Here is a 27,979-nt window from a genome sequence, read left to right as displayed (position 1 = left end):
AGCTAACATCCATGCCCATCTTCCTCTACTTTGTATGTGGGACGCCTGCCACAGCATTGGCTTGCCAAGCGGTGCCATGTCTACACCCGGGATCCGAACCAGTGAACCCCGGGCCACTGAGAAGCGGAATGTGTGCACTTAAGTGCTGTGCCACTGGGCTAGCCCCTGGTGATGTCCTTTAATGTCTCCTATCCACTGTACAGTATTGCCTTTAAATGGTGTAAGATCTAGAGCTGTGATTAGCTTCCAGTGTAGTTCTTTTAGGCAAGACTTCTCCATAGGCGGTGTGTCCATTTCTGTGCGTCACATCGTGTCTGGCCGCCCCGGAGTTCAGTTAATGCTGAGATGGATTAGGAGGTGTTCGTGTTCACTCATGTGATTGCCCTCTGACTTAGATAGCTGGGGTTAATCCAGGCTGCTCTGGCCGCTCTGCAGGGGATTTGAAAAGAGATGAAAGGCTCCTGCTTCTACCCACGCATGTGCCTGTAGTCCTAAGAACAAGAATCTAGTTGTGTGCAGTCACCTGCTGCAGTCACTGGGTGTTCTGTGACAGCTCAGTCATCCTGAGCAGGGGTCAGCAAACTTCGCAAAGGGCCAGAGAGGGAAGATTCTAGGCTTTGCCAGCCATATAAGGTCTCTGTCACATATTCTTCTTTTTTGTTGTTGTTTTGACAAGCCTTAAAAAGTATATAAAAACCATGCTTAGCTCATGGGCCATGTAAAAACAGGTGGCCCACTAGATCAGCCTGCAGGCTGCAGTTGCCAGTCCCTGCTCTGGGGCACGACGCAGGAGCTCAAGAGTGTCAGCCTCCTGTCTGGAATGTGCTTCTCTCCCGTAGACCCTGCTTGACCAACAGGAGTTGCTTTGTGGACAGATTGCCGGAGTTGTCCACTGTATTTCTGACATTTCCGGTTCTCCTCCCACTCTCATTCGTCTGCGGAAACTTAAGTTCGCCGTAAAGGTTGACGGAGATTACCTTTGGGTAAGTTTCCCCGGCAGAACCAGTGCTGACAGGGTCACCTCGACCATGAGTCATGTCTCGGGGATGAGTATTGTGATGACAAGGTTTAGAAAGTAGTGAATGCTTTCTATGGCTCTTAGGCCAAGAATCTCGTCCCCTGCTGCCATGTGCTGTATCGTCCACGAGTCCTCGGTCACTCTCTGCAGGTGCCCGTCATACCGAGTGCCCATCATAACATGTTTCTAACATAGCCTGCATTGCCCGGGGCTGGTGTCTCCTCTCCTTGGAAAGACTTTAGGCCAGCCTGCTGAAAGTCTGTCTGCTCTGTGATGCTAATTGAGTTTTTCATCTCCATCTTTTCTTTATACTCTCTATAGTTCCCTATACTCTCCACGCTTACTGGGTAAATGACCTAGAAAGTCCAGGACATGGATGCACATGTGTCGGGTTTGAAAGAACCATTTAAAAAAACCCCCAAAAACCATTTCTTTACAGCTAGTAGTACCATACTCTGTAATTTTCCCATAGCTACACTTATTTTAAACTATTCCTGAGGTGAAGGGATGTTTAAGTGTGAGGAAATATATTCAACTGTGTAGGTATTATTTCCAACATTTTATTATGACAGTTTTCTAACATACCAAACAGTTGAAGGAATTTTCCAGTGACTACTCACATTCCTCCTGGATTCTACAATGAACGTTTATTTCATCATGGTTGCTTTCTCACATCTCTGTCTATTCATTCCTTTGTCCTTCTGTGAATCCAGTTTCTACTTTAATGCCTTTTGAAGTTGCCCACATTAGTATACCTCTTCCCCCCGCCCCAAATACTTCATCACGCATAACATTAGAGTTCAATATTTGTTTGTGGTTCTTGTTTCCTTTTGAGGTAAAATTCACATGTGATGAAATACACGAATCTTGAGTGTACCACTTGATGCTTCCGGACAAATGATGCACCTGTGCGACACAAATCTGTGTCAAGATATGAATGTTAGCATCATTCCAGAAGGCTCCGTGTGTCCTTCCCCGGTTAATTCTACGCCCCGTCCCATTGTTTTGAATTTTTTCTGCCATAGATGACTTCTGCCTGTTCTAGACCGTCATATGAGTGAAATAATGCATGTACAATTCCTCTTTACAGCTTCTGTCACGCCCCGTAACGTTTGTGAGATTCATCCATGTTGTTGCATGTATTGGCAGTTTATGCCTTTTTATTGTTGACCAGTAGTCCATTGTCTGAACATATCATGGTCTGTTTGTTTATTTTTTTAAGATTGGCCCTAAGCTAACATCTGTTGCCAATCTTCTTTTTCTTCTTCTTCTTCTTCTCCCCAAAGCCCCCCAGTACATAGCTGTATATTCTAGTTGCAGGTCCTTCTGGTTGTGGCATGTGGGACGACGCCTCAGCATGGCCTGATGAGCAGTGCTAAGCCTGCGCCCAGGATCTGAACCAGGGAAATCCTGGGTCGCAGAAGCGGAGTGCAAAAACTTAACCACTTGGCCCTGGGGCTGGCCCCTAGAGTCTGTTTATTAATTTTCCTTTTTATGGACACATGAACTGTGTCCAGTTTGGGGCAGTTAGGCTCTAGGAACATTCCTCTGCAAGTCTGTTTTGTGGATGAGTTTTCATTTCTTGTGGGTAAATATGTAGGTGTGAAATTGCTGGGTCATAGGGTAAGTGTATGTTGATTTTAGAAGAAACTGCCAGACTGTTTTCCAAAGCGGTTGCACCATTTCACATTCCCACCAACAAAATATGCGAATTCCAGTTACTCCACATCCTGCTCAACACTGTTGTTGTCAGTCCATTTAATTTTAGCCATCCTGCTGGATGTGTAGTGCTTTCTCATTGTGGTTTTAATTTGCGTTTCCCTGATGACTAATGATAGTAAGCCTTTCTCATGTGCTTAGTGGCCATTGTTATATTTTCTTTCAAAAAGTGTCTGTCTGAAGCTTTTGCCCATTTTTTAAATTGGGTTTTCTTTTTTTTGTTGAGTTGTAGGAGTTCTTTATATATCTTGGATATCAGTTCTTTGTCAGATATATATTTTACGAATATTTTTTCCCAGTTTGGGGTGTGCTTATTAATTTTCTTAATGATGTCTTTTCATGAGCAGAAGTTTTAAATTTTAATGGACTTGAATTTATCAGTTGTATCTTTTATGGTTATTGCTTTCTGTATTCTGTCTAAAACCATTGCCTACCTTGCTGGAGAAGATATTCTCCAATCTTTTTGGTAAGGCTTATAGTTTTAGCTTCTAAATTTAGGTCTGTACTCCATCTTGGATTAACATTTGTGGATGGTGTGAAGTAGAGGTTAAGGGCCCTTTTTTCCTGTATGGACATGCAGTAGTCCCAATGCCATTGTTGAAGAAGCTGTCCTTTCCCTGGTGGGTTCCTTGGGCTCCTTTGTTGAAGCTCAGATGACCAGTTAAGTGTGGGTCATTCCTGGGCTCTCTGTCCTTTTCCATTGATCTTTCTGGAGATCCTCTATGAGTACTACTTATGTGTTGATTTCTGTGACTTTATAATAAGTGTTGAAATCGGAAAATGTGAGTCCTCCCGCCTTATTCTTTTCCTAGATAGCTTTGGATATTTTAGGTCCTTTGTATCTCCATTGTACAATCAATTTGTCAGTTTCTAAAGAAAAGCTGGTAGGATTGTGATTAGAATCGCGTTCAATCTGTAGATCAATTGGGGAAGAAGCGAGCACGTGCTGTGTGCCAGACTGTTGTAAATTCTTGGATTAATTACTTCAGTGAACAAGACAAAGAGCCTTGCCTCCGTGGAGCTGACATTCAGAGGGAATTTGTTTTCTGTCAGGGTTTGTGTGTTGCTTTGTTTCTGATGATGCCCTGAGGAGAGAGTCCTAGAGGTAGAGTTACTGAGTCAGAGAGTATGAACTTTGTTCAGGCTCTTCAGACACATGGCCGATGACTTTCGCCCTGAGCAAGTATTTATCCTCTGTGGAACTCGGCAGTACACTCAGCATTTCGGACTGTAGAACGTGTGAGGATCCAGTTAGTTCCTGTTCGGAAGGACTTCTTCCAGCTGGGGAGACGAGATGGCCGTTCATGAAACAGTTTGAGTCCAGTGCTTGCAGTGAAGCCCAGGTTAAACATCCAGTGTCCAAATCATACTCCTAACAATACGAGGGGCCAGAAGAGAGCTCAGCAGCGGCTAGAGTGATCAGAGCAGGCAGCAGGAGGTGCTGGACTCTGCAGTGGGCTCTGCAGGGGAGGGGACAGCCCCGGCAAATGGACAGGAAGGAGGAGGGCATGGCAGGTTGGGCGGTGTGAGTAGGTACAAAGGGCACTTGTTCTCTGTGGAGACCAGCTTGGCTGGAGTGGAGGGGGTGGGGCGGGCAGAAGATCAGTTTCAATGGGCCAGTGAATTCAAGCTATAGAGAGCCCTGGGTGCCAGGATTCCAGACTGGACTCAGAGGAAAGGAAAATGCCTGTCTTCCTGGGTGCCCTCCCTCCAGGTGCTGGGGTGTACCGTGGAGCTCCCTGATGTCAGCTGCACGCAGTTTCTGGATCAGCTCATTGGGTTCTTTCATTTTTACAACGGTCCTGTTTCTCTGGCTTACAAGGTATGAGGGTGGTGTTGAGGAGCCTTATGCTTATGTGGGACCCCTCTAGCAAAACTGATGTTGCCAGAACACAGCACTTACTCTGGGGTCTGTTATCCTTTACAGAAATACATTGTGTCTGGTGACAAGCTCAAGGGCCCTTGGAGCCCCTCACAGATGCCTTTGTTCCCCAGGGGCACAGGTCACATTCATTCCAAACGTTTATCCCCATCTCCTCCTCCTGGATGGTCAGAAAGAGCAGGGCCTGGTTCACCACCCCCAGCAGGCGGCCCGGGTCTGTGGTGGGGGGGTTGTCAGGGGTAGGAGGGGGGGAGCACAGTGCGTGTTGGAAGCTCCACACGGGCCCCCCCGCCAGCGAGTTTCCTGTGTGAGGAATGGTTTTTGTTGGAATTTGTTGGTTTTTGTTTTGTTTAGTTGGAATCCTTGGCGAAGAGTGTGTCTCTCAGACTGTCACATGTTGACCCTGGGCTGTCTCTGTTTTAGAGCTGTTCTCGGGAAGAACTGAGCACCGAGTGGGACACCTTCATTGAACAAATTCTGAAAAACACCAGTGATCTGCATAAGATATTCAATTCCCTCTGGAACTTGGACCAAACTAAAGTAACATTCTCATCCCTCTTGCTCATTTCACGTGTAGGAATAGAGCTTCTGGGCCCTTCTCCCCCTGAAATGAACTGTATCTAGAGGAGTGAGCAGAAGGTGTCATTGCTCAGTCAGCGTGGCTGTCCACACCCGTGCTCAGATTCCAGCTGCCGCTAACAAGCTGGGTGAGCGTGGACAAGTCAGCTTGCCTCTCACAGCCTCACTTTCCTTATCCGCAGAATGGCTTCGTAATACCTGCCTCCCAGAACTGTTTTGATGACAAAATGAGACGATGCCTAAATGATACAAAGGAAATACTCACTAAAGGGTATTATTATTTTGCTAATGCCCCAAAAGCATTGAACTCAGTGATCTGAAAGTCTGCTTCTTCCTTGATTTTAATATTATATGATTTAATTATTCTCAACATCAGAAATGCCCAGTGCCAACATTTTACAAACAAGGGAGAGAGTGGCTGGGAAGTGCTGTGTTTCTGAGCCACTCCTGTGGACACTGGCTTTCAGTGCCAGATAGGCCGCTCGTGTGGTTGGCCTGACCACCTGTGCTGCCTGTTGCTCAGTGGCCTTGGTCTGGGTGAACATCGCATCCTCATTGTCAGGGGGCCAGAGGGAGGTGTGAGGCTGTGTCTCCTTAAGAACTGACCCCCTGCGCCCTGAGCATCTCCGGAGATGAGACCCGTTCTGCACTGCCAGCCGTCCATTAGGGGTGGGCTGGGTCTCCTTGCTGGAGTTAATGGTGTCCCTTTAACAGGGATGTGGCTCCGTGACTCTGCCAAAAATGGGGAGGGTTTCCCTACTCCTGTTTGGAGGGCTTCTTGAAGTCGGCCCCAGTGTTTTACAGAATGCTGGCTGGGCTGGGCGCCGTCTTAAGGCCATGAAAGAATAAACTTCTTCATGTGGCAACAGCTCCAGAGCTTGGCTCCATTAACCCTCGGTTCTAACAGCTGATGGGTCCTCGCAGGTTCTAGCTGCCAAGTGGGAAATGCGAAGAGGCTTTTGGTTACTGCTGGCCATTCTTGACCAGGTTCAGATTTTTTTCTGGTATTTTTAGGGACTTTTAGACAACTGACTCCTTACCAAGACTGTGTAACTGAAGTGTATTTCCCCAAGTGCAAGACCATGCTGTTTGCATCTTAGGTTAGGAAATCGAGTGACAGGACCTGGTCAGGCACGGAGCCAGCTGGGTCACAGTGGGGCTTGTGCTTCAGAGGGAGGCTGGAGGATGGGGGGTGCATTTCACTTGGTGCCATGACCTGCATTTGAGGAGTGGGCCCGCCTCCCCGGCGCCTCCTGGTCTCAGCATCGCTAGTCAGGGTCTCCCAATCAGCCTACTTTGTACCCTCTGAATAGCCATATGCTCATTCCCTGTGCCTTCCAGCTTCCAGAGAGGCCTCCTTGTTCCAAGAATTTGGCATTTTGTGGCATCTGCAGTTCTGGATATAGAGAAGTGGAATAGACCCGAAGTGTGACACAGATCTTACTGTGTGGCACATTCTCCTCTTTCCAGGCTTTGGGTTATGCCCTGTCCATCTGTTCTGTAAAGCCTCTTCCCTTTCCTCCCTTGCTGATTGTGAGCATTTGAATTTGTGGGCTTGCTTCTTGCCCTGCACAGGTGGAGCCCCTGTTGTTGCTGAAGGCAGCTCTCATTCTGCAGACCTGCCAGCGCTCGCCTCACATCCTAGCTGGCTGCATCCTCTACCAGGGACTGTGAGTACTGCCAGACCCCCTCCTCCTCCCCAGGCTCCTGCTGCAGGACTGACCGTGCAGATATGGGTGGGGAGCTCTGTCTCTGGACAGTTCCGAGTGGGCTGGTTTGGCAAATATCGGGTAGTTTAGATTTGATTTGGGGTACATATCAGTCTGAGGAAAGCTGGGAAACTGGAAACTGTCGTGTCTAGAAAAGAGTTAGGAATATGAAGGGCAGTTTTAAAGAGATCCATATAGTTCTCAGGATGGAGCGGCTTTTATAGTTGTCAGTATAGCTAATGCTAATACAGAGCCTCCAAGGTCGCCAGCAGCCAGCCTTGGGAGTGAAGGGGCGTGGAAGCCTGCCCAGGTGTCCTCTGCTGCCTGGGCCTGATGCGCCTGCTGCGCTCAGCTCTGCAGAGCAGCATCTGGGCTGCCACCAGGCTCCCACCAGCCTATGGGCGGGGTCCGTCTGTCCCTCAGTTGGCCTCTGCGATCTCACTACACCTCTTCACTGGTTAGAGAGCCTCTTGACGAACCCGAGTGCCTGAGAGCCAGTCCGCACATCTTCTAAGGCCGCTCTCGTGGAGGGTTTGTTCTCACAGCCCAGGGGCAGGCTGGGCCATTGCTCTGTGCCCAGAGCTTTCTGCTAACCACATGACAGTGCAACTGGAGAAGCTCTCCAGGCCCCCGGGGGCTCTGGGGCCTGCAAGGCTGGGGTCCAGTCCTGGCTTGCCTTCTTCCCAGCTGTGACCTGGGCGAGTTGCTTAATCTCCCTTTTCTCTTCTGGGAAATAGGGGTGCTTGGTGGAGAATGAAATGAGATGACAGCTGTGGGGGGACCGAGCATAGTCCTTGGTTCCCAGTGGTCCTCAACACGTTAGACCCCTCATTCCTTTCCCTTGTTTTCATTATGCTTCTGAGTCAGCTTGTGGTGCCTCCAGGCTCACCAGTGACATGGCATCAAAGATGGTATTTTTTTCCTTTTCTTATTTTGCATTTCTTATTTATTTTTAAATTATGCACCTAATGCATGAACACATTCTCATTGTAAAAATTGAGAAACAGCACAATTTAAAAGTTCCCCTCCACTCTCCCTCACTCCGCCCATCCCCACTGTTAGCAGTTTGATGTGCATTCTTCCTTTGTTCTCTCTGTGTGTTTTCACACACCTGTACATACACACTTTTATTGATTTTATTTTTGCTGTCTATGTAAGTAGGATCTTATGGTTCCTCAGCTTAATGTGTAGGGTCCATATTGATCCACCTCATTCTTGTGAAACTGCACATATTCTGGTGTTACGGCTGTGCCATGATTAACTTAACTCTCTTTTTGATGGACATTAAATTGTCCATTTTTTAGTGATTTTGCCATTTTCCCTGTAATGAATATTCTTTTGCATACTTCTTGGTATAAGCCAGGTCAAAGGATTTGGACATTTTCAGTTTTGGTAGGAACGGCCAGAGTGCCCTCCATAGGGGCCTTAGCAGTTGAAACTCCCACCAGCTGTGTCCCCAAGATCCTCGCCACCGTGGGGTGTTAGGAATCTTTCTAGTTCAGAGAGCTACAGTGTATCTCGTCTCACGGTGTCCTTGTTCTTCTGTCTGCCCTCCTAGGATTGTTAGCACCCAGCTGCCGCCCTCCCTCACCGCCAAGGTCCTGCTTCGTCGAGCTGCACTTCGGGACCAGGTATGGTAAACCGCCCTCCTGGCTGGGATGCTTCATCCAAGGCGTCTGTCTGCGCCAGGGAGCTGCTGGCAAGGCCAATCCCCAGTGCTGGATGGACTGGGCAGCTGCTGCGGCTCGGGGGGCACTTGTTTCGCTGAATCTTGTCAGGCCCTCCAGGCCGTCAGTGTGGTTGTCCTCAGGAGTGAGGTCCTGGCAAGGCCGGAAGAAAACGTTCTCTTCTGCGGGGCAGACCTGGAAGCTGGTTCTTCTTCAGTCTAGGGGGAAGTCTGAGAGTTTGACCTCCCCCAGGATGCGCTTCATGTCAGAGATGCTGGATCTCCCAGAGACAGACTGCAAAGGATGGCTTAGGAGCACAGGAACTGTTTTGAAATACTTCCATCTTATATTTATTTAAGTGCTTTCATAATGAAAAGAAAAGTCAGTGGTGCTCATGCAGAATAAAATTGCCCACAGAGATAAGCACTGCTGGCCTCTCACGGGCTCCCTTCCAGTCCGTTTTCCTTTCTTCTTTCTTGTTTATTCTTAGCGCGTGCAGCTTTAGGTTTAAATGTATCATGTGGTTAGCTTTTTACACTTATTGTATCAGTAGACACTTAAAACGCACATGGGGCTCTATTCGGGCCCTTTCTCCACTGTGGGTGTTGTGGACACAGCCTTTCTGGTAAACTATTCGATAAGGAGAGCAGTAAGGATGCCCTTTCCTTTTTCCTAATACTTCAGCTTCTGGGAATCGATCCTAAGGAAATCATCCAACTGCTGAAAAAGTTGATACATAAAGCGTTATCGCAACAGGGTTTATGAAAGTGAAAAATCAAATGTAACATAAATGTCTAAGTCAGGGGTTGGTGCCCCACAGCCTGTGGCCAGTTGCCTGTGAAGTGTGATTGCATCTTTCAAGCTGCAGAAGCAAGGGGAGTAGTTGCGACAGAGACCGTATGGCCCACGAAGCCAGACACACGTACCGCGCTGCCCTTTCCAGAGCGAGTTTGCAGTCGCTGGTCTACAGTAAGGGAGTGGGTAGTCCACCTACACTGCTTTAAACTGCATCTGATTTTAGCCAGCCACTTCAAGGGGCCAAAGATGCTCTGATGACAGGAGTTGTGTGGTACTCTTTTAAGCAGAAAGATAGAATTTTATGTAATATCTCAAAGTATTAAAAAAATGCATAGACTTAAAGGAAAATATGCCCAGTATGAACAGTATTAGCTTGTGGGTGGGGGAATTATATGTAGTTTTTTTTGCTGTTGAATTTTTGTCTAGAGTAAGGTTATGTATATAACCTGAAACATGAATTTAAAAAATCACCAAAAAAGAGAGAAAGAAAGCCATATCATTTCTTTGGTGTGAAAGTCATTTTAGCTAGCAGAGCAGCTTTTGTTTTTGTTTTTCTTTTGTTTCGATGGTCCTTTTGGAACACTTTAGGTTGAAATGTCTGGAAAGCTCTCTGGAGAAAATTCCTAATTTTTGAGAAAATTGGGTTTCTCACCTGGATTGTGAATCAAAATAAACAAGCGAGGCCTCCTGGCTTTTGTTCCAGTCAGATCCTTTATCGTGAGGGTCCTGAGGTTTTCACATTTTTGTTATAACAGAATTTGTGAGTTCTGTGCCAGGGCTGTGGTGGAGTTAGCTACATTCTAGAAGAGGCGTCCTCCGAAGGTGCAAAAGATGACGTGAATCCTCCCTTTTATCCCCAGAGGGGAGAAGTCAGAAATCAGGACGGGAAGCCTGATGTGCATTGTGTGGAGCTGCTGCCCCGCAGCGTGTGTCGGCCGGGTCTCGCCTGCCCCCAGCCGCGGTGGGGAGCAGGCAGCTCGGGGCAGCTTCTGTTCCATCTGCTTTGCTGCTGGCATGTGGTTGGGACAAGCATTCTGGGCCTGGCTAAGTTTGATGAACAGATGGCACAGTGCGGGCCTGATGGTGGGTCAGGAGGAGAACGTGGTGCCCAGGCCAACTCCTGTGTGTTTCTTTCCAGAGAACACCTGCAGGAGGGGAGGCCCTGCAGGACCGTGGTGAGTAGTCGGGTGCATCGTTGCATCTTGAAAACGCGCCTCTGAGGCTACCTGTCCCCGCACCAGCCACGGGAAGGCTGAGTAGTCCCATATGGTCGTTTCATCTGCTCCTGAGGTTAGAGAATACATAGACCAGAGCTTCAAGAACAGAGTTCCCCATCAGAACCCAACTGTAAAGCGTGATTTTAGGCCTGCCTTTAATACCTGTTTTCAGACCCTCCGTAACTCACCAGTACACGACTGCTCTGACAAGTTCCAGGGCATCCTGAGTAGGAGAGGGTGAGATCAGTGAGGGCAAGACTGTCAGAAAGACCTTTTGCAGGATGTGGAGGTACCCCCAGGAGGGCTATTTTGAAGCAGAATTTGAAACAGATCCCTTTTGTCAGTTGGAAGTGCTTTTTTCCAGCTTTTGTCTTTTTTTTTTTTAAGTCCCACTAAAGTTTCTTCCACCACATGTCACCCTCTCCACAGCTGGGACTAAAGTCGCCAACAGGGCCCCTTGCTGACCACAGAAATGGTCGCTGCAGTTTTGTGATCGTTCTGGACTGAAGAGAGCCTACCAGGGCCGTTCCCCGAGCTGGCGTGTGGGTTGAATGCATCGCCCCGAGGACAGTTACTACCCCTCTGGCTTCTCTGGCTCAGGCGACAGCCCTGTCATGTTGCTTTGCCATCCTAGGGGCAGCACTCCCCCTGAATGTCCAGATCATTCCTGTTTTCCTGAGCGAGGAGGAAGCTGTCAGTCTCCGTGAGTTCCCAGGGGAGCCGATAACTAGGTAAGGGAGCTCCTGGGGTTGGGGGTCATTGTAAACCATGCTTTGGGCACTCCCTCACATGGGTTTCTCCACACCAGCCACCAGTACATCCCATCCTTCCTTAACTCTATCTCCTCCACGCTCTGCCTTGGAAGGGGCATCGGGAACTTGAGCATGTAGGTAAGAGGCAGCTGGCATAGTAAGATGACTGTGGGTTTTAAATCCCAGATCTGTTGCTTATCATATGTGACCTTGGGCAAGTCCATTCCCTACCTAAGCCTCAATTTCTTCATCTGTAAAATGGATTCAGTAATATCGGCTTCATGGGCTCATTGTGAAAACTGGAAATAAGAGTATGTGCCAGGCCCAGTATAGGGCCTGACTCATAGATCTCCAGATGTGGGGCCTCTTACTGAGTGGCCCTGCCGTTTTCAGTAGGTGATCCGGGTACCACTGCGGGAAGCCCTGAGGGCTAGGCATTGCCTTACTTGTACTCCTGTGGTTTGACCATGAGGGCCTCTTGGGCTCTGTGGCCTCAGGCACGCACGTGTCCCGGATGCCGTGCTTTTTAGGGAAGCAGTGCTGTAGTGCTCCAGGGAGGGCGCTTGCCCCTTCCTCACATCTGCCTTGCTTGCCAGTTCTCCTGCGCCTCCAGCCAGACTCCAGGAGCGCGCATCTGCCCTGAAGGAAGGTGCCACCAGGCATGTGGAATCCACGGCCTGGACAGTGGCCACCACCCTGGAGTCCACATCCCCTGACGTGGCTTGGCCAAATGGCAGGGGAGAGAATGGACATGTGTCTGACCATCCTGCAGAGCTGCTCGACACGGCCTGGGGAAGGGCTCCTGGTCTCAGCCACTCCCTGGGCGAGCAAGCTGCTTTGTTCAGGGAGACAGAAGACCTGGACTTGTCTGAAATCCACATTCCACAAGATCAGGAAATGGGAACATCCTCAGATTATTTTGCCTTCCAATGTGTGTGCGCCCCAGAAGGTGGTGGTCCCCACTGCAAGGAATCTGTCAGCGACTCTGGCAACCCCGATCCCAGGCTGCCTGAGACCGTTCCTGTGGGCACAGCCATCAGTGGCCTCTTCTCTCCCTCCGCTCCGGAGATGCTCTCCCAGAATGGAGCCCTAGAACAGTGCAAAGACCTTCCTGGTGACAGCAGCGCAGCCCCCATTTCCAGGGAAGACTGTCTTTCCAGAAGGACGAGTTGGCCATTGTCATCGCCTCCCCTGGAGTCGAGGCAGACAGGAGCTGAGCTTCCCGTGGGCGATCAAGGCATGGAACAGGGTGTGGATGGAGTTCATGAGAGCTGCTCAGCTCCGCACCTGGAGCGGGGCTCAGGCTCGGCAGACTCTCAGGGCACCCGCCCCCCTGCAGACAGAACTGACTGTGGGTCCACCCCAGCGTCCCGGACGGGCCTTGTGCGGATGAACCTCTACACTCACAGTGTTAAAGGCCTGGTGCTGTCCCTGCTGGCCGAGGAGCCTCTGCTGGGAGACAGCGCAGCCGTAGAGGAGGTGGTGAGTGTGCTCAGACCTCCCCAGCCCCTCGGGAACCTCTCCCCGCCTCCTAGGGACGGGACAGGGAGGGGAGGTGCTCCCCGCCTCCCAGGGACAGGACAGGGAGGGCAGGTGCTCCCCGCAGCACTGCGCTGACGCAGAGTGGGAGGGGACAGGGCTCAGCTTTAGCTGCCTGGCCTCGTGCAGAGCGTCCTTGTTGCTACAGTGGGGTTGGTGTAGCCCCTGCCTCCCGGGGTTCTGTGGGGAGTGAGTGAGGGGGAGTCCAGTGCAGGGCCCAGTGCCTGGTGCAGAGGCATCCACAAGTGTCGATTCTCGCTCTTTCCTGCTCCTTCCGGTTTCTCAGAGCACAGGTCTTGGAGGAGTCCTGGCTCTGGCCGTGTGATCTTACACACAGGCCTTGGCCCTCTGAGCCTTGCTCCTCAGCAGCAGTCTGGGGGTGCAGCATGACCTGCAGGTGCGATGGCCGCACGCACAGCCATTCTTGTGCCACCACCACCACTCGTGGCCTCCCTTCCTAGCCTTGCAGCTCTGGGTTCTGTGTTGGCTGGAGTCTGTGCTCTGCACATGTCGCAGCCTGGGTTGGGAGTGCTCTGAAAGCCCCACGTTTCTCTCCATCTGAAACTCCTTCCTAGAAGGCCTGGGACATCTGAAATGCTAAGTGGCTCCAGAAGGCTCCTCTTAACCCATTCCAGCCCTTCCCCACTCCCAGCTGTAAACTGACCTTCTAGGGTCCTGGAGATCCAGTTGCTATAGTAACAGCCTTGCTGTAGTCAGCAGGGAAGTGGTAGCAGTATGAACAGCAGGTTGAAATTGCTGCAGGGCGAATGGTGTCCTGGGGCTTGCCTTGTTTTTGTTCTTAAATCTATATTATTCTAAGCGGATCTTATTAGCAGGCAGGGCTTGTGACCCTCCATAAATGAGCCAGTCACCTTGGGGCTTAGAGGAGGAGGGTGGGCACAGAGCCCAGGACGAGAGACTGCTCCTCTCTGTCTGTCCTCCTTATCTCTGCCCTTGCCACAGACCCCAGGTCACCGCGTGGTGGCTTGTTGCCTTTCCACATCCTCCCTCACTGCAGCTGTAAGTGACTTCTCCGCCTCCCTGTGGCAGCCCAAGGACCCGTGGTTGCAGTTTCATACATCTTAGCCCCAACCATGCCTTGGTTTCCACGGTCTGTTCTGCTTTGTGCTGATCCATAGATGTCTTATTTTGAAGGCTCAGGGCTTGGATGCAATAATGTGGATATGATATCTCTCTCTTACCTTCCCCTAAAAAGAAAAAGAAAAGAACAGTGCTGGCTGCTCTTGGAGAAGGAAGTAAGTTAAGATGTATGCTGCATTCACTATATGCTAAATAGTTTACATACGTTATTTTAGCCAAGCTTTAGAACAGATCTGAGGGTAGGCATTGGAACTCCCATTTTACCAGTAAGAAAACAGCCTCATTGAGATAACAGCCTAATGCAAGTGGTGGGTCCAGAATTCTCATCCCTCACCCCTCCTCTCTGTTCCCGCACTGATCTGACCTTGGAATGATAGGTGGGAAGGTGAAGGAGTAAATGCCCTGCCTCTGTGGCTCTTGATATGTGGCATGTCCCTTGGTTTTCACAGCCCATCTGTGTTGATAGACAGTGGCCTCTGTGGGCTTTCATGTAAACTGGGGTCTGGTGTTGGGTGCGCCTCAGGACAGAGGGTGCAGTTTCACGGAAGAAGAAAAAGCCTTCTAAGAGTAGGGCGTAACTGAGTGATCAGGGTGCTGATTTGAGAGGGGGGCAGGTTCATCAGACCTGAAGGCTGTCTATTTTGTAAGTGGGAAAGATCATTATTGCCTTTTTGTCCCAGATCTGCATACAGAATCCTTGACCTGATTTCCCTCCAGACCCTCTGCTGCTGTCTAGAAAAGCAGGTCCTGCAGAATGGGAAACTGCAGTTCAGATGTGACAGTTGAGCACAGCCCCTTGAAGGGCTCCTTGACTGTGTTGCACACTGCCAAGGCGCCCGTGTGCCAGTTTGCCATCTTGTCTTTCTCTGGATCAACTGCCACCTCTTTGTGTTTGCCAAGGCGGGGAGGCACGTGAAAGGGGGTGTGCGGGGAGCAGCCGGTTCAGAGGGAACAGTAAGCCCACACCAGGGGGCAGCATAGAGCCACAGATAGTTTCCTGCTCAAAACCCAAGATGATCTCGCTGACCTTTACCTACAGTGGTCAGATGAATTATTCATTGCTCCAATAGGACACCGAGCTGTCTGTGTGCTGTAGATGAGGCCGGGGTAGTGCGAGGGCGTTAGTGGGGAGCACTTTACGAGAAAGGACCCCTCCCCCGTGACGTGAAGTGTGTTCGGTTCTTCTGCACGTTCTGGCACACGCTGACGTGCGAGCCACCTGCTTTGCCGTGGACTTGAAGCAGAGGATCCAGGAGTTCGCCCCAGCACCGTGTCTCCTAGGGCTGGCGTGAGGATCCTGTCTGTGCTAGGACATATCAGGGGTGGGCAGACTTTCAGTGTCAGGGAACACGTAGCAGATATTCTCTGCACAGCTTTCAGCCCTGCTGTACAGATGTAGAAACAAATCCACCACAGACAATGTGTATGTAAATGGCGCAGCTGTGGTACAGTAATGCTTTATTTATGGACACAGAAATTGGAACTTCATTTAATTTTCACGTCTCATTATTATTTTGATTTATTTTTCCTAACCATATAAAAATATAGAAACCATTCTTGGTGCTCAGGCTATACAAAAACAGGCAACAGGCTGGATGTGGTTCACAGGCCATGGTTTGCTGACCCGTGGTATCTATGACAGCACTTGGTTACCAGGAAAGAACTGTCCATGTGTCATCTGATAGAGCGTCTTGTGATTAACTGGGTGTATGGTTAAGTGACTTTATCTTCAGCACAAGTTAGGCAGAAGATTCCAGAAGTGGAGCTCAGTGCCTACAGGGAAAACTCGCGTTTTGGCACGGCTCACTCTCTGTCCCCGTCATCCTTTCCTCTGGGCACCAGCTGGGGATGGGAGGGGGGACTGTTGCCAGATTCCTGAGGTGCAGAAGCTTCCAGTGGGGCTGTGGTTTGACTTCGTGGTGAATGCTTGTACACACACACACGCACCTGTTCAAGTAGGAGCCTCTCAGTATCTGTGACATTTGGTGTTGGTTAGGCTGTCCCAGTGAGCTGCACGGGAGGGACTGTGCTTGTCCTCCCTTAGCACATGGCCTTTTACTTACTCTGCACCTCCATGAAGCCACACAGCTCAGAAGGTGACAGTGCTTGGCATCAGTTATGCTCACTTATCCAGTCGCTGAGTAGATATGTGTCAAGCACCTGCCAGCGGCCGGGCACTCTGCTAGGCATTGGGGATGCACAGATGAGTGCATGAAATAAATCCTCGGGTGCAAACCTGCTGCCTCTAAATATCATTTCTAAGATGTTCAGATAGAAAATCTAATTTAAGCCTTGTACATTACTGAAAATAACACCTACTGCTCCATGGCATTCCCCTCAGAAGTATCCTGTTTGCATCTCTGTATTTTTTATGGGTGCTTATTTTTTTGCACAGCTGTTGAAAAATAGTCAATCCTCAGACAAGTCCTAGGTGCTCATTAAAGAGCCACCACTTCCTTAATAATGGTCGTTGTTACTTCTTGACTCTTTATAAAAATGCCTTCCCTCAGGGTGGCACTTCAGAATCCACAAAGGACATTTAGATATGTTATTTCTTAATCCACTCAACAGTCCTGTAGTATTCCCATTTTGCAAATAAAAGAAAATCAGGCACAGAAAATTTAGTAACTTGCTCCTGGTCGTCTGGCCGGGAAGAGGCTGAGCCAGGATGTCCTTCACCTGGGAGCCATCTGTACCCGGGGACAGCGGCCTTCTTGTGGCCAGAGCCACCCCGGGGAGCCCCAGGAGGCCCTGTTTCAGACTGAGTCTGTCAGATGTGACTGATATACACGGTCAAGTCCAAAGGGGAGCTCAGTGAACCCCACAAGCCGGTGAAGGATGACGCTGTGGGAGAGCACTTTCAGGACGAAGAAGGTGCCCTGTGCTCTGTCAGTGGGCTATGAAGCCAGTGTCATCATTACTTGTGGTCGGATCCCAATTTTATTTTATACAAAAAGAATCATACAAATGCTATAGTCCAGGGTCCTCGACTGTACTTTGCAGGAACGGTGCGGGGCTGGTCCTGTTCCAGTGCCGGGGAGAGAGGCGAACTCATTGCGGACAGTGGAGGCCTTCTCGGCCTGGGCGGCGGAGGGTGGGCCGGCCAGCCACACCGTGAGACCGTGCAGCTGGGTGGGAAGGCATGGTGAGGAGGAGCACCGTGCTGCTAATAGTGCCTATTTCTGGGTGGTGAGATTATGGGCCATTTTTCTTTGCTTTTTTTTTTTTAAAGATTTTATTTTTTTCCTTTTTCTCCCCAAAGCCCCCTGTACATAGTTGTATATTCTTGGTTGTGGGTCCTTCTAGTCGTGGCATGTGGGACGCTGCCTCAGCGTGGTTTGATGAGCAGTGCCATGTCCGCGCCCAGGATTCGAACCAACGAAACACTGGGCCGCCTGCAGCAGAGCACGCGAACTTAACCACTCAGCCATGGGGCCAGCCCCCATTTTTCTTTGCTTTTGTTCTTCTTAAATTTTTTTTCTGCTCACCTCTATTTTCTACAACTTGAAAAAAGCACTAGAACCTAAGGGTGGAAGTTAGTACTTGTCTAAAAACAGGTGAAAACACTGGGCAGAGCGCTTTGGGGATGATTATTGCCTAAGTCTGCGGCGTGCCGAGGTCAGTCCTGCAGCCGTGACCCTGTCTGGCCCTTCGCAGTACCACAGTAGCCTGGCATCCCTGAACGGGCTGGAGGTGCACCTGAAGGAGACGCTGCCTGGAGACGAGGCTGCCTCCACGAGCAGGACGTATAGCTTCGTGCATCTGGACCGCATTCAGAACGTGCTGATGGGTAAGGAGCGCACGCTGTGGCCAGAGCCTCCCGGAGGGGCGAGCGTAGCACTGCTGCCTCTCACTCGGGGCCCAGCGCCCACGGAGTTCACAGTTCTCTGGGAAACACTCCCTCTCTCATGTGTTTCTTTCTGGTGGTTTCTCCAACATTTTGAGAGGAGCACACACCTGTTCAAATATCTGTGAAAAGGTCTGCCACCAAATTTTGATATTCCTGTGCAGAAACCCGGTGTTGCTCATCATCGGGGACTGTGTGTGCTCTGTGGCGTGGTGGCAGCAGTGGGGCCAGCACGCTGGCCTCTGTCTCTCCCCTCGGCACCTGCACTCACGGCTGTGAGCCGTGCTCGGTCCCAGTTGACAGCCTAGGGGTGGGGAGGTGGCGGGAGGAGGCTGCTGCTCACAACTTGCATGTCCTCTCCTGGAAGCAAACCTGCCTCAGGTGGCCACGCCCCAGGACCGCCGCTTCCTCCAGGCCGTCAGCCTGCTGCACTCCGACTTCGCCCAGCTGCCTGCGCTGTATGAGATGACCGTCAGGTGAGCCTCCCCTGGGTCCCTCTTGCAGTCCTGCCCCAGGAGCCCTTTGCTGGGCCGCAGGCAGAGCCTTCTTCATGACCGGATGGAGAACATGCGCTTACTCCAGGGAAGGCCTTCCTTCCCTGCTCCGGTGGCTGCCGGCATCTGCTCTCCTGCTTTCCTGCGTTGGTGTTTTCCGGCTCCCTTCCTGGGGCTCAGACCCGCTTTGGACAGAGGGGTGCAGTAGTGAGGAAACCTGGGGTCCTCTCTCGGAGCTTCCGTGGTTACTGGGGAAGGCAGGTCTCTGTCACCCTCCAGGAATGAGCTGACATGACATCATTGTCTTCTCCTTTCACACGTCATCCGCGCTCACTGTGAGAGCATCCAGACTCCTCCGGGTCTGTCAAGTCACGTGTTTCCTCCGATCACCACTGCGCCCCCCAGAGGGGCCCACAGTTAATAATTTAGGGCGTGTGACTCTAGGTTGGTGGTGGGTTTGGTTTTCATTTCTTGCATATAAAATATAGATTAATTTGAATTTTTATTTTCATTATTTTAATAGTCTTCTAGAAAACAGGATCATACTATTCAGTTTTTTTTTTTTTTTTAAAGATTTTATTTTTTTCCTTTTTCTCCCCAAAGCCGCCTGGTACATAGTTGTATAGTCTTCATTGTGGGTCCTTCTAGTTGTGGCATGTGGGACGCTGCCTCAGCGTGGTTTGATGAGCAGTGCCATGTCCGCGCCCAGGATTTGAACCGACGAAACACTGGGCCGCCTGCAGCGGAGCGCGCGAACTTAACCACTCGGCCACAGGGCCAGCCCCTATTCAGTTTTATTTTTTTTTGGCATGGGGAAGATTAGTCCTGAGCTAACTGCTACCAATCCTCCTCTTTGCTGAGGAAGACTGGCCCTGAGCTAACATCCATGCCCATCTTCCTCTACTTTATGTGGGGGATGCCTACCACAGCATGGCTTGCCATGCAGTACCATGTCTGCACCCGGGATCCGACCCAGCAAACCCTGGGCCGCTGAAGCAGAACGTGCACACTTAACTGCTGTGCCACAGGGCTGACCCCACTTTGTTTCATATTTTGAACACTCCATGCCAGTAGATATAGATCTATGAATTATTCTAGTAATTTATAGTGTTTAACCAACAGGATTCTGCTTTTTCTCTCTACGTGCTTCTCTCATGAAACCAGTAGGAGAGAATGAGGCATGTTAGAGGATGAGAAGGGGCGTGCCTGCTATGTGTGTTGAGTCTTTAGAACGATTTGGGCAAGTACGTTCTTTCATCCTCATTTTACAGACGAGGAATCGCAGCACAAGTAGGAAAAGTGACTTGTCCCCGGGTCACGCTGTTCTTAGGAGCAGAGCCAGGGTTTGACCCAGGCATCCCTGACCATGAAGTATGTGTTCCCTCCACACGCATCTCCAGGTTCAGGGCCACTGTGGTTGAGTGGGGGGGTGGGCTCTGCACTGGAGCCTCGGCTGTCATGGTGGCCCGTTCTAATGCTGTCACCCGCCACCCTTGAGAGCCGGGCATTTCTGCTGCCCAGCGCCATCTCCAGCCAGGATTTCCATATATCCTTCCACAACAAATGTGTCTTCTCTGGCTGTCAGAGCTGCCCCGGCTGGCAGCCTGCATGTGGTTTGCATTTACGATCACTGGTTTGGAACTGGGGTGTGGGGGTGGGTGTGTGGGGGGGTGTGTTATGGGAGGTGGGAACAAGTGAAATGTCAGCATCTGATCCATCAACCGGCGGTATTTCACCTTCCTTGGAGCTGAGAGGGTTTATTCTTGGGGTACGTAGCTCAAGGCATTTGTTGAGAGATTATTTTTATAATAATAATAGAAACAACAGAAAAATAAAAATAGAAATAATACCATTTCTTAATTACTCACCATGTGCTAAGCAATTGATATACATTCCTACTCATTTAATCTCAAAAAATTTCAACGAGGGATGTACTATTGTCATATCCATTGTACAGATAAGAAAGCTGGGACTCAGAAAGGTTGAGTAACTTAGCCAAGCGCACACAGCCGGGAAGTTGCAGGGCTGGGATTAGCACCCAGGCGTGTGTGACTCCAGATCCGTCGCCTTGAGATCCAGGAAGGAGAAGCTGGAGGATGGGATTCTCCTCCTCCTTACCTGGAAGGAGAGATCTGGGTTGGAGAACCTTAGTGGTCCCTGACTCCACCTTCTTTCACTGGCTTTGGGGAAACTGAGGCCCAGAGGTGAAATGGTTTGAGACAGGCAGGATGGAGGAACCTGGTGGTCTCCTGGCCTCGGAGTTGCTTCCTCCAAGTACGTCCTCCTTTGCACAGGACCCTCATCCCTCCTTCTACTTCCGTCTGTCCAGGCTTCCTGTCACTTGATTTCACTCCCCACTCTTCTGTCCCCTCACGCCCCTCACTCCTCATCTCTCCACCCTGGTGTGCGAAGACGATCGAACCCCTTCCTCGGACACTGTCAGTGCTTGTGATAGAGGCCCGGCAGCCTCCCCACCCTCGGAGCCTCAGGGTCCTCCTCTGGCCAGTGGGATAATTCCATTTCTGCGTGGGGCTGAGGAGGAATGAGCCAGGCTAGAGGGGAGGCATTTTGCTTAGCTGCTGTTATACCCACAAAACGTGCACCCAGCAATGCATTTATGCAGTTGTTACGACTTCCGGCTCTGTGGCTGCAGCCACTGTGCACTGTCCTGCCACAGACAGTCCCAGTGAGTTGAAAGGAAGGAAGGACAGTTATTGGCGCTGAAGCCTGAAACTCAAGTGAGTAAGTGAAGCCCCGAGCCGTGACACCTGCCCCCACAGCGTTTGGTGTCCTAGGCCGGACAAGCACCTCGCGTGGGCTCTGTGTGGTCTGCGGTCTGCACAGGCAGTGCTGGACTGTTGTCTTCTTTCCTCCTCCCACAGAAACGCCTCCGCAGCCGTGTACGCCTGTTGCAACCCCGCCCAGGAAACCTACTTCCAGCAGCTGGCGGCGGCGGCGCGGAGCTCCGGCTTCCCGAGCCCGCAGGACAGCGCCTTCAGCCTCCCGGGCAGGGCCAGGCAGAAGCTGCTGAAGCACGGGGTGAACTTGCTTTGAACTGTGCCCGCAGTGGGATGCTCTGTACCCCGGGACATGACTGTCAATTCGAATGCCAGCAAAGGAAGCTCTGCCTTCTTAAACGTCCTCTATTGTGTTCTTCTTGGCGTATTATTCCCTTTTTTAGGAATGTAATGATGTTTGAGTGAGTGTTGCTCCTTCTTCAGAGTATTTTTCAGGTCAGCAGACCTAGAGCTCGTGATAAAGCCCTTCCTTCCACTGGCTGCTCTGTTGGGCCAGGACGGTGCTGTGGCCCTTTATACCAAAGAGAGGCCGGGCCAGTTAGTTTCCCTGTCACACTGAGCCCAAGGCAGGTGACAGTCCCTGCTGCTGTTCCAGCCTAGTCTTATCTAGTACCACAAACATTGAGCTTGGTGTTTTTCCTAGGACCCCACTGTCTGGTCGAGAGTTTGTCCAGCCCTGTGTCCAGGGGGCGGTATGAGGTGTGGCCGCACCGGGAGGACATGGACCGTTGTGCCAGCCGCCTGGACTCCCACTTCCAAGCTAGGCCGTCCTCAGAGCATCCTCCTGGGAGGGCTGGGCACTTCCTGCAGGGAGGCAGTTAGAGGTGCCAGACCACCGTGTTTGAATTCCTCTGGGACTGGATTCCAAACCAGGAGCCTGTTCTCGGGCCTCCCGCAGTGGGGGCAAGTCTTCAGAAGGTGCGTGGAAGGGAGTTTGGGGTCAGAGGTAACCCTGAGGTGCCAGGACGGAGAACCGGCGATGACAGACAGGCTAGCTCCTGTGGTTACAACTGGGCTGTGCAGCCGGTTCCTCTAGAGTGAGTGTCCCCAGATGGGAGTTTCCAAAGTGTATGGGAGCAAAATCAGAACTGTGCTTTCCAACAGTGTCTGTGTGAACGGGAAGAGCATTCCTTGGTGGGTCTCCACGCCGGTGTAGTACTTAGAATATCAGTCCTATTACATAAGAGTCACACATTTTATGATCAGATGCAGGTCACAGGATGAAAATATTTACCACAGTCTTCACTGAATGTTTACTGGAAGTACCTGACATTCCATTTGAAATTATTCCATTAATAATTTCACGTCAGTGAACAAATATCTAATGTTTATGGAATGGTGCCTTTTTCTTGAAACAAGTTCCCAAGGGCTAGAAATAAAACAGCCAGAAATGCTATTGAGTCCTGAGTAATTGAATAGTAAGGTCTCTAGTGACGAAGTTAAGGGTTAAGATACTGTGTCTGCATGTGTGTGTTTTGCGTGGACACATCTCTCTTTTCCTCCGTGCTCCAGTGTGGCCAGCTGAGGAGGCTGCACTGCAGCATGGGCGTCTGTCAGGGTGGCGGGCGCAGCCGGCAGCTCCAGCAGCACCAGCTGCAGCGTGGCTGGCCGGCCCACCAGGCCCGGGTCACCCTCTCTTTCACCTCTCCCTGGGGTCCCTCCCGCCACTGGCTGGCCTAAGAGGCCGATCTTCCCAGATGGAGGAGGATCATACCTCAAGCTAGGATAAATGTATATCCTCCTACTTCTCTGCAAAGTTCTCCAAGAGAAAATTCATCGCCAGTCTCTGTGCCAGCCTCTGAAGGAACCTTCCCATGACTGACTGACACATAATGCATTCCTTTTCTGTTGTGGGTATTTTTAAGCAGCCAAACTTTTCCTTTTGCCCACTGATGCTCCAGAATTGCGAGGCCCTCAGTCTGAGCTTGGTGAAATTACAACCTGTCATGTGTGGAAACGGACAGAACTGGGAGCCCAGAGCCCACATTCCTCCGCTCACCAGTAGTTCCCTGACTGCCTGTGTTCGAGGACGCGTCCACACAAGGTCTGCTTCACGAGAAAACCGCTTGGTTGTCTCTGGGCCCTTGCCTAGATACCAGGCCATTGGCAGATCTTCATCTTAGTTGCTTTGCTTTCAGAAACCTCTCTTCCCATCTAATGTCCCAGGGCTGCCGCTGGTCTAAAAATGCTTTTAATACAAGCATTTGGGTTTTGAGAAGCAGTGCCTGAGGCAGCCAGGTGCTTCCCTTTAAGTTGCATCTCAACAATCAAATGAAGAGCCTGAGGTCAGGAAGACCCACATACAATGGTCACTTTAGAATACGTCCACAAGTTCTGTGCTACAAATTAGGGACCTAATTGTCCTCTCTTGAGTGTGGGCTGTACTTAGTGATTCATTTCTGATGCATAGAATGTGGTGAAAATGGCAGCATGACATCTGAGAGTCGGTTATAAAACACATGACAGCTTCCATCTCTCTCGGTTCACCTGTTTTGGGAGACGCTGCCGTTCAGGCAGCCCTACGGGGAAGCCCTCATGATGACGGTCTCCTGCTGACAGCCGCGTGAATGGGCCTTCTTGGAGGCAGGTCCTCCAGCCCCGGTCAGGCCTTCAGATGACTGCAGCCTTAGGAGGAACTGCCCAGACCGTCAGGCTAAGCCACTTCTGAATTCCTAGCCCTCAGAAGGTGTGGGAGATAATAAAGGTATGTTGTTTTAAGCCACTCTCTTGGGGGTAATTTGTTACACAGCAATAGGTAATTAATACACTTGGATGCTCATATCCCGTCCACCACACTAGGCTCTTTACAGCTTTGGCACAGGGGACCCTTGAGGCAGATGCTAGACAGCATCCGTCTCAGAGCCCAGCCACCTCCTTCCCCACCTTGGAGAGCTGGGCTGGACAATGAGGAAGAAACTGTGGGTACTCCCTCAGCTTTCTTCCTACAAGTTCCACATCCTGGCATTAATGGTCACCTGGGTCCCTGCTTCCTTTCTGGCCCCACTTCCTTCTCCAGCGCCCCAGGTGCCCTCAAGCAGGATACTTGCATCTGAGAGTGGGTGTCCATCCAAATGGCCCCCAAGTCCCCAGCGTCTCTGGGAGGGAGGTGGTGGGGGCCCTGGGCAACAGTGACGGTTCCTGCAGTCTGAGGACACTCAGCAGGTGGGCGCTGGAGGATGGCAGCATGGTGGGAGGGGTCGGGGGACGTCTTTGGGTGAGAAGCATTCCTTGGACCTAGGATGCCCTTGTTGGGGCTGGGAGGGGTAGTTGGCAGGAGGAGGAGGGGAAGAGGGTCCGTCTCCCTCACCTTATTTCTTGTCAAATAGCCGGCGTCAGCCTGGAGAGTGGCCTCTGGCGTGTGCATTTCCGCTGTTCCTGCCGAGCCTCGAGGCCCGGCCGTCAACCCCAGTCTAGCCTCCAGCCCTCTGCTGTGGCCGCTCCAGCACATTCCCCTCCGCTCCAGCTGGCGTCCCTGGTGCCACGCCGAGGAAGACAGTTGTATAGCGTTCTCTGTGTTGTGAGCCTTCCACTCCCACCGAGATCTAACCCTACACATCCCGCCCCTTGTCTACGGAAAAGGACCCCCCAAGGCTCTTCCACTCAGGATTAATTCAGAAGAGCGCAAGTCCAGAAACACATCCAGGCACTCGCCCCCTCTTTGCGTCTCTGGTCCTGTCTAGTTTCTGCAGTGGAGCTCGGCTTGTGGCTGAGGGCACATGCCGCAGCCCTGATGGCGACTGTGGCCCAGAGGCTGCTGGAAAAGGAGCATTTAACCCCTCGTCTTCCTGTTCAATAGCTCAGAGGTTCGGGGGCTCTCAGGCTCAGGACGGCGTTTAATGCACAGCCCCAGGCCCATCCCCTCAAAATTAGCCTCTGAACACCAGGCCCCCCCCACCGAACGCAGGCCTTTCCTGCTGGATTGATCCCCATGCCCTCACGGCGGTGCTCCCCGGGGAAGGCGGCCTTGGCAGCACAGCCTGCCCTGCCTTGGTTCACGGTTGACACCAGAGTGCCACTGTCGATCCAGGACAACCGCCTCCTGGGAGCTGGGAACACTGGAGGAGGGAGAGGAAGTGAAAGGCTCTGTTCAGGGGCAGTCCCTGCCGGCTGCTCAGCGTCTGCCGCCTGTGAATCGTGGACCGAGGATAGTGTTCCTGTGGAGTGACTGATAGTGGCAGTCAGATTCCTGCGGGGAAAGGACCTCTGTTCTCTAGGGGGACGTTTGAGCCTAATCCAACTGCCTCCCCCTGGAGGGAAGCATGTAGACTCCTCTGCTCTTCCCTTGACTGTGGGCGCAATTGGACACTGCATCTCGGGTGAAGTCGCCCCTTCTGGTGTCTCTCTGAGTGTGTAAGCCCCTTGGCGGTCCTTTCCCAGGCGGCTGAGATCTCTGCACACCCCTCCAGTCAGCGCGTTCCTAACAAACACCCCACCCTGCAGTGAGTAGGGACGCGCCCTCCACCGTGTGAGCATCCTCACGCCAGCCACAGGCCTGCGGCGTGGGCTGAATGGTGGCCCCCAGAGGCGTCATCTCCTAATCCCGGGAGCCTGGGAGTGTTACCTCATATGCTAGAGGTTTTGCAGGTGTGAGTGAGTCAAGGCTCTGGAGATGGAGAGAGCATCCCAGATTATCCAGGTGGGCCCTAAATGCCATCACACCTGTGCCTGTATTCTAAGCGTGCGGCAGAGGCAGCGTATTCCCACCAGAGAAGGCAAAGTGAAGATGGAGGCGCAGGTGGGAGGGATGCAGCCACAAATCAAGGATGCCAGGAGGGGCAGGGACGGATTCTGCCCCAGAGCCCTCGGAGGGACTGCAGCTCTGCTGACACACTGATTCAGGTCCCGTGAAGCCGACTTGGGACCTCTGGCCCCCAGAAGTGTGAGAGAATAGAGTCCTGTTGTTCGAGGCCACCAGGTTTGCAGCAGTTTGTAACAGCAGCCACAGGACACTAACACACCCACCCTGCACACTTAATGTGATTGTCCTGACAATTCCGAGCTCCCTGTCTTTGAGCAGTGCAGCGCCCCAGAGCACAGGTGGGGAGCGAGGGGAGACGGGGCTGTGCCACAAAGGCCCAGCCAGGCTGCCGAGGCCCTGGCACAGGGGGGGCCTGTGACTCGGGAGTGATGGGTCTGGTTCACTGGAAAGGTCACGGGCTCCTGATAAGCAGGGCTGCAGTGGGAGCCACCAGGAGGCCGTGCCTGTCTGGGTGGGAGGGGTTAGTGGCCTGGAGCAGGGAGGCGGCTGCACCACGGAGAGAAACAGGCGGACTTGAAGGGTACTCCGGAGCCTCGAGGTGCCTGCACTTGGATGTGGATTGGGCTTGGGGGTGCGTGGGGGGATGTGCCTACTTTATGACAGGCACTGGCTTCAGATGGAGGAAGCGACCAGGGCCATCCCTGCTGTTCATGAGCTCGAGGACGGTTGCGAGTGGGCAGGACACCGCTGGCTGACGCCCTTGAACTGTGTGCAGTGCTGGTGTGCGTTCACGCCCTCCCACTGCACACACCCGTCCCCACCCCTTAACTTGTCAAGGGAAAAGAGCAGCAGGAGGGGGAATCCCACCTCCACCGGCCCCTCCATGCAGAGACTGGGGAGGGCGGGGTCCAGGCGGAGCACTTGTCATCCTAGCTGGGGGCACAAAAGGTACTCGGGATTTGCTGAATTTAGGAAGCTTACAGGGAAAGTTCTGAGGGCTCCCAGGTTATAAATGGCCCCCTCCTCTCTGTTTTAAATGTCTGAACCTGAACCTGAGATCAGCCGTATTTCTCCTGGGAATAAAACCCAGAGTGCCTTTTGAACCCGGTCAGAGCCCCGCAGAGGCCACTCCTGGCCGCCGGGTGTGCTCGGACCACAGAAAGCCAGCCCTGCCCTCTGAATCAGGGGCCCAGGGCTCCCAGGAAGGGATGGGGCCCTGACCACCGCACCCAGCGCCGCCTTCTGTCTCCCTGTGAGCCGGTGAAAAGGCACTGTGTGTGTGCTTACCCTCCGATCGGCCTGGACCAGTTCCTGTGGCAGTGGGAGCACGGGCTGTCAGGGTCAGTGGCCTGGGTTGGGATCGCAGCTTGACGACTGGCCGACTGCTGTGGAAATTGGGCTGAGGTACTGTTTCCTCTGAACCTCAGTGTCGTCTTCAGAATGGAGAGGAAAAGGCACTGAATGTGAAGGCATGGCACATTGCGGCCTAGGAAGTGGGGTTCCATGTGGGCGTCCTGAGGAGGCGAACGGCCTCCCATGGGTCCCTGTGCAGGGGGTCCCTCTGCAGGCCGTGGAGAGCCGGGCCTGAACGCAGGACAGAGCTCAAAGGCCGCTGCGCCCTGAGCCCGGATCGCTGGCCGCCAATCTCAGCTCGTCGTCTGCCGCCCCAGGACCTTGTTCACGACTTCTTTGTGTGAGACGTGTGGACCTGTCCCTGCTCACCCAGTGCGGCCTCAAGTACCTGCGGGGTAATGACGCGTGGGAAGGGCTCTCCAGACTGCATGGCGCCCTCCAGATCCTGCTCGCATCCTGAAGCCGGGCGCTGCCGTGGGCGGCAGGGACAGTGGGGAGCGGTAGGTGAGCAGAGGGCGGGCCAGGGTGCGCCTGGGAGGGAGGCAGAGAGTGAACCAGTGCGTGTGTGCTGCCTCCTGCCACCTAACACTACAATCTGCCTGCCTATTCTCACTGCCATCTGTCAGCAGCTCTGAGACCCGCTTTGTCCTGCTTGTGCCCCGCGTCAACATCTGGCTGGCGAGGTGCAGCGGGGAGGGAAATGTTTGGGGAGGGTGCTGGCTGCAGGGCATGGTGGTCCTTAAAAACAGCATTTGTACTTAGACTGTGCTTCTCATTTTTACATTTTAAAAATATGTATGGAGCCCC

The 27,979-nt window shown here is 52.0% G+C and overlaps 1 protein-coding gene across 6 annotated transcripts in view; it reads left to right on the top strand.

The window, feature by feature from the left end:
• HPS4 (HPS4 biogenesis of lysosomal organelles complex 3 subunit 2) overlaps positions 1-24,750 on the top strand; it is a 30,484-nt gene extending 5,734 nt beyond the window's left edge. For 3 of the 6 annotated variants that reach the window (XR_006885272.1, XR_006885271.1, XR_006885270.1), the window contains 12 exons: positions 840-983; positions 4,452-4,559; positions 5,043-5,159; positions 6,774-6,868; positions 8,466-8,538; positions 10,511-10,547; positions 11,224-11,320; positions 11,938-12,823; positions 17,639-17,771; positions 18,196-18,304; positions 21,205-23,824; positions 24,447-24,746. Coding sequence is in view for 1 of the 6 variants with exons in the window: in XM_046639447.1 (XP_046495403.1) it covers positions 840-983; positions 4,452-4,559; positions 5,043-5,159; positions 6,774-6,868; positions 8,466-8,538; positions 10,511-10,547; positions 11,224-11,320; positions 11,938-12,823; positions 17,639-17,771; positions 18,196-18,304; positions 21,205-21,376 (1,971 nt within the window). In the remaining 5 variants the exon portion in view is untranslated. The other 3 variants (XR_006885274.1, XR_006885273.1, XM_046639447.1) reach the window with 3 other exon arrangements.
• The last annotated feature ends 3,229 nt before the right edge of the window (positions 24,751-27,979 follow it).

Source organism: Equus quagga, chromosome 15 (genome assembly GCF_021613505.1).
Source record: "Equus quagga isolate Etosha38 chromosome 15, UCLA_HA_Equagga_1.0, whole genome shotgun sequence".
NCBI lineage: Eukaryota > Metazoa > Chordata > Mammalia > Perissodactyla > Equidae > Equus > Equus quagga.
Note: the sequence above shows the minus strand (reverse complement) of the source record. Positions and strands in the feature narration are given on the sequence as shown.